At 49.0% G+C, this 6,125-nt stretch overlaps 1 protein-coding gene across 4 annotated transcripts in view; it reads right to left on the bottom strand.

Moving 5' to 3' along the window:
- Nucleotides 1-1,687: 1,687 nt before the first annotated feature.
- The window catches only part of SNAPC4 (small nuclear RNA activating complex polypeptide 4), a 32,816-nt gene continuing 28,378 nt past the window's right edge, over nt 1,688-6,125 (bottom strand). For 3 of the 4 annotated variants that reach the window (XM_083423396.1, XM_083423395.1, XM_083423394.1), the window contains exons 22-24: nt 3,557-5,154; nt 3,080-3,204; nt 1,688-2,196 (exon numbers count right to left, since the gene is read on the bottom strand). In XM_083423396.1, the coding sequence (XP_083279522.1) occupies nt 3,112-3,204; nt 3,557-5,154 (1,691 nt within the window). In that variant the 3' untranslated portion in view covers nt 1,688-2,196; nt 3,080-3,111. The remainder of the gene's footprint in view (nt 2,197-3,079; nt 3,205-3,556; nt 5,155-6,125) is intronic. The other variant, XM_083423397.1, reaches the window with a different exon arrangement.

Below are 6,125 nucleotides of genomic sequence, written 5' to 3'. Positions count from 1 at the left end.
GCTAACCCCCCCCCCCCCAAGGATCCCGGGAATGAATAGTTTAAGGATGCTGGGAACTGTAGCTCTGGGGCAGGGGGTAAAGTATAGTTCCCAAGATTCTTGGATGAAGCTGCAGGGTTTCAATATAGTGCTACACGCCACCCCAATCTTTAAGTGGTGTGAGATTTCAGGAGTTCCAGGAGCTTTTCCAGGGTTCCTACAGAAATCAGGAACAGCCTTCCCCATCACCCCCCACATACTAATAAGAATATGTTGTGGATAGGTCTATGTTAACTTATGGTTGCTTTAAATATGCACACAATTTTTTCAGGGCAGAGGTAATTATAACATAACTATATAATAATTCCTTGTGTTGTATTATACATTAATATTATATATTTTAATATATTATTGTAATAGTATATAATATCATCAAATTGTAGGGTTGGAAGGCTCATCTAGACCAAATTCCTGCAATGCAGGAGTCCCTGACAGGTGGCCATCCAAACTCGGTTTAAAAACCTCTTAGGAAGGAGAGTCCACCACCTTCCGAGGGAGTCAATTCCACTGTCAAATAGCTCTTATCGACAAAATGTTTTTCCTGATATTTAGTCAGAATCTCTTTTTGCTACTTGAAGCCCTTGGTTCAGGTCCTACCCTCCAGAGCAAGAGAAAACAAGCATGCTCCATCTTCCATGGGACAGCCCTTGAGATATTTAAAAATGGTTATCGTATCTCCTCTCAATCTCTCTTATCCAGACTAAACATTCCAAACTGCCTCAACCATTCCTCATAAGGCTTAGTTTCCAGACCCTTTATCATCTTGGTCACCCTCCTCTGCCCGTTTCAGCTTCTCAATAACCTTCTTAAACTGGGGTGCCCAGAACTAAATAAATACCATATATTATAATATGTAAACTTTTACATTATTAAAGTATGTATTATATAATGTTCAGGCCCAGGAGTAGAGCTCTTGCCTGGGCTTCCTCCTCTTCTTCCCTCTGCACATGTTCTCAGTTCAGCCTCACTGGCTTCTTGCCAGCCAGTGGAATTTGGATCATAAATCATTTTCAGATTTGGGGTCTGGCCAACAAGATGAGCTTGCGGTAGGTTTCAGAAACAATTATCATAGCTTAATGGGCAGAGCAGCTGCTTTGCATGCCTAAGGTCCCAGGTTCAACCACCAACGGGATCTAGGTAGGATTGGTGAAGACTAGTTCTCTGAAACTGCCAGTCATTGCAAAACAACAACAACAAACAAACCCTGTGCTAAATGGACTCTGCAAGGCAGTTTCCTACGTAATCACTTTAAACAGCTCTTTATTCAGAACCATGAGGATTAGCATCTTAGCTTTTTCTGGAGGGATTGCCCCTTAACTCACAGGAAAGCTCTGTGGGCAGAGCAGCTCCTTTGCATGCAGAAGGCCCCAGGTTCAACCCCCAAGGGCAGCTCCAGTTCTAGAAGGTAGAGAATCACCCCCCTCCAAAAAAACAACAACCCTAGACAGCCACTGAGAATCCAGGTAGAGGTTTTTTTCTTTAGAAAAAAGGAGTAAGAACTTTTTGCACAAAGCGTACAAACCTTCCTCGCTCCCCTCTTCTGTGGTCCAAATATCACAGAATCATAGAATTGTAGAGCTGTAAAGGTCCCCCAAAGTGTCATCTAGTCCAACCCCCTTTAATGCAGAAACCACAGCTAAATAATCACTGGAAGATTTATTTTTTATTTATTTTTAGTTCATAGAATTTATTGCTTGATTGTAAAAACAAAACAAAACAAAAAACCTCAAAGCAGTTTACAGGAAAACAACAAAATCAATTAAACATGTACAACAGTACAAATATACAAAACAAAACAAAAAAGATCCTCTGGTCTGGTATTTTTAAAGGGCATAACAATAGAAAACTATTTAAACCCCCACCACAGCCATCAAGAAATCTTATGACGTTGGGCTTTATGGCTAATACATCTGTGGCTACCCAAAACAAAGGGGGCTGCTCTCCCACAGTGAATGAAAACTCCATTAATCAGTTGGAAAAGGGAAATATACAGGATAGTTCATTCTCTCCCACACAGAGGACCACAGACACAAAATTATTACAAATAAGTGTAAGTCGCTGCGTAAACCAAAAGAGTTCGAAACTGGCGTGCTGAAGTATTGCTAGTGGTAGGGCTGAGGTAGACCACCCTCTCTGTCTCTGAGGTGTTGCAGATGCCTAAACAAAAAGCAGAGACAAAGATTCACACTTGGAATTACGCTAGAAGAAAGGGTGATGGGGAGGGTCAAAGCACTTGTTACTGATGGAGAAACACTGGGAAGGGACATAGCTCAGTGGCCGGAGCAGTGGTACCCAAAGTGGGCAATAACACCCCCCTGGAGAGCAGGGTGCTGCTAAGAGGCAAGGGGAAGGCAGAGGGCACCAGAGCTGATGATTTAAGACTCCTGCTAAGTGACTTTAAATCAGGCAATGGGAAACTTCATCCAGCTTTAAGAATTTACTGAACAGTGAATTTGTTCCTAAATGTGGTATCTAAGACTCCTAAGTGATTCTCAGACTTGAAAAGCTGGTATCAATGGATCAAGTTCATCAGTTTTGCTGAAGGACTGATTTGATTCTGAATAAATGTACAATTAATTGTGACTGTTTTGAATCATGTAATTGTAGAATCAGAAGGGACCAAGGTCATTAGTCCAACCCCTGCAATGCAGGAATTGCAGCTAAACACCCCTGACAAATGGCCATCCCAACTTTATCTTCCTTAGTGGGTTGTGCAAACCATTATTCCAAATAATGCTTTTTACAAGGTAGGGGCGCTGGAGATGAGTTGATGGAAAGCAGAAGGCAGGAACCACTGGGTTAGAGCACCTGCTTTGCATGCAGAAGGTCCCAGGCTAAACCCCACTGGTAGTGTTTCCAGACAGGAAATGGGGAGAAAGACCCCTAGGCATGAAACCCTGAACTGCCAGAGCTGCCTGTCAGTACAGACCACACTGAGCTAGATAAACGCTAAATATGTTCCAGTGTGCTGGCTTCACTCTTTTGTAAGTACATGCTTTCTGGGTGGAAGTGAAAAAACTCAGCCAAAAAGAGAAGGTACCTTGATCCAAGGAGCTACTGAGCTGATTCCTCTCACCGCTGCCTTTGCTTTTTCTCTAGCCGGGAGCTTCTCCGAATCCCAGATGAACTGAGCTGGTCCAACTCTGCACTGCCCATGCCTGCCTCCTGCAAGAGAGAGAGAGAGAGAGGTGCATAAGATAATAATATAATTCTATTAAAATTCTTAATGTGGTGGATGGGCTTGATGAAGTGACACTAATTTCCAAATTCCTGATTTAAAATCACTTAGCAGGAGTCTTAAATCACCACCTCCAGCACCCCACCACCACCTCCTTTCCTTTTAGCATCTCCCACCCCAAAGTAATCTCACTAACTCCCAGGAGATAGTGCTACTCACTTTGGAAACCACTGATATAAAGCCTAGAATCCTAGAACTGTATGGTTGAAAGGGACCCCATGGGTCATCTAGTCCAACCCCCTGCCTCAAGGATAAATTGTTTAAAATAAATAGGCTTACCTCCTGCTGCTCCTCCGCTGCCTCCCAGGGCTCACCCGCTGCTGCTCCACAGGATCCTGCCCCAGTCTCACCACCTTCTTCTTCCTCTTCCTCGGACAGCGACAGTGACGCACATGAGTCTTCCTCCTGGCTGCTTTTGCCCCACTCATTGCCTGATAGGGTTGTCGTCACCCTGGAAGGAGCCAGTGCTGCAAGGGCAGCTGGGAAGGTGAAGGCGGCCAGGAAGCGGCTTCTCAGGAGCTGGTAGGCAGGGTTGTCCTGGAGGTTCTGCTGCACCATTGCCCGAAGCTGGGTGTTGCGATCTGGCTGGCCAGGCCCCTCCACCTCCTCTCCGGAGGCCACGAGAGAAACCACGCTGCGCTCCAGGGCCCCTTTGTTCAGCAGCAGCATGGAGAGGGCTTTCAAGCTACACAGGAAAGCAGGCATGTAAGGCAGGCTAGGCTGCAGCATTGCTGGCCCTCCTTTGGCCCACTCCTTCGTCACCGCCGCTTCTTTGAGAGAGATGAAGCTGTAGTCAGGGGTGATCTTGTCCTGTTGCAGCGGGGCAGGGTGGGGTTGAACTACTGAGTCCTGGACGATTCCCAGGGTGGGAGGGTGGGAGCTGTCTCCGGAGACCTGGTTCTGGAGGGGTGCCGGCTTCACGTGAACAGGACAGGGCTGGGCATTGCCCAATGAAATGTCAGGCAAAGGGGGTGCCGTGGAGCACGAGGTGGCAGGCAGGAGAGGAGGTGACAGGCCACTCTGCTGAAAGCCCCTGTGGTTCTGTGGGCTGTCACAAGTGGCCCCCGGGTGTTGCTTCTGTGGCACAAAGGCCACTGGAGCCATGCCTGCAGCATTTGGAACCATGAGAGCAGAAGATGCCTTGGCCACTTGGCCCAGGTTTTTGGGTGGTTCTTTTGTGGATGGCAGTTGGTTTCCCTGGTTGGGAATGCTGACAATGGTCATGGGGACAAGGCCCTGCGTGGTCAAGACCCAGGTGATGGGAAGGACCTGCTGCCCGGGGACTGCGCTGGCCCCAGGCTGGGAGACCACTCCTGGTGACGCCAGTGCTATGGGCACTGTGTTGGCTGGGCTCTGCTGCGAAACAACATGAGGCAGGCACAGAGCCCCCTGGATACCAGCAGGATTCAGAGAGGTGGGCAAATGGGTAGCTTGCCCTGCCGGTGCTGGGTGCGCCAAAGGCGCAGCAGTGCTTGTGCCGGTTGCAGCCTCCCTGCTGTCTTGATTGCCATTCCCAGGGGGATCCTCTCCCCTCCCTGTTTCCGGAGATTTCACTTGACTTCCCAGCGATGGGACTGAGTGCACTGGAGGGAGTGCTGGCAATGGTGACCCCCTGGTGTATGGCAGCTGGCTTGCCACCTGGGCACCGGCTGGAACCACTGGCTGCTGAATGATTACCGAGGGGTGCAAGAGAAGCTGTGGGGCCTTCCGCTGCCTCTTCTCCCGCAGCAGTTCAGAGACAGTCTTGGGCTTGGACATTGGGCAACGCGGGGAAAGGGCCCTCTTCGAGGAAGCAGGAACCAGCCCCTCTTTGGCCTTCAGGGGGATGAGCTTCTTGCTTGGGTTGTGGACGGCCACCTGGACATTCCTGGACTGGGCTGGGCAAAGACAGAAGAATGTAAATCCAGCATCCTGTTCTCACAGTGGCCAAATGCCCTAAAAACCTTGGGATCAAGGTAGCCTGCCTCTGGGCCTGGAGGCTCCATAAGAAGCTATGGAGAGCCTGGCTGCTGGACTAGGCCAAAGGGGGCACATATAGTCCAGCATCCTCTCCTCACAGGGGCAGGTGTCATGGACCAGAAATTGGCTTCACCTGCTGAGCAGCAGCCTGAAGAGGCAGGAGGCAAAGTGACTTCACCTGCTGCTGGACAGCCTTCTTGTTCCTGATGTGAACCAGCAGGCTCCAGCTTTCTTAAGCAGGATTTCCAGCCTCAGTCAGTTACTGGAAACAACATTTGTTGTCCCGGACATACCTTGCTGCTTCTTGCTTTTCGTGACCTTGGACTCTCGGCTTTCTTGACCCCTGGACTATGTGAACTGAGATACCCCTGACCTTAGGACTAGACTGAACCTTGCATACGGACTCTGCCTCTAGGCAAATATCCCCCTGAGACTTGGCTGGTTGGCTGGCCTCTCCCGCTACTAAGCTCTGCCATGGCTGGGCCACATGGGACTATGGCAGCAACCAGGTGCCTCAACAGAAAGTCCACAAGCAGGACCAGAGCGCAACAGCAACTCTCCAGTTTTTGTTTGCCAGTCTAGGACCTGGGAGGCCCAAGTTAAAATCTCCCACATGGGCATGAAGTTCACTGGGTGTGACCTTGGGTCACAGTCACTGCCTCTCAGCCTAGCCTAACTCACAGGGTTATTGTGAGGGGGGTTAAATGGGATGAGAACTCTGCACACACCACCTTGAGCTTTTTGGAGGAAAGGTGGAATATAAATGAAATTCACAAAAGAGCAGCAAGGATGCTTCCGACGGCTGTGTTTTCCATGTGGAAAAAATGGCAGCCACTTTCTTCTCCCCTGATCAGGAAACAGGTTAATGGACCACTCCAGGCCAGGCCAA

The sequence above is a fragment of the Podarcis tiliguerta genome, assembly GCF_965153285.1.
Source record: "Podarcis tiliguerta genome assembly, chromosome: Z".
Classification (NCBI taxonomy): domain Eukaryota; kingdom Metazoa; phylum Chordata; class Lepidosauria; order Squamata; family Lacertidae; genus Podarcis; species Podarcis tiliguerta.
Note: the sequence above shows the minus strand (reverse complement) of the source record. Positions and strands in the feature narration are given on the sequence as shown.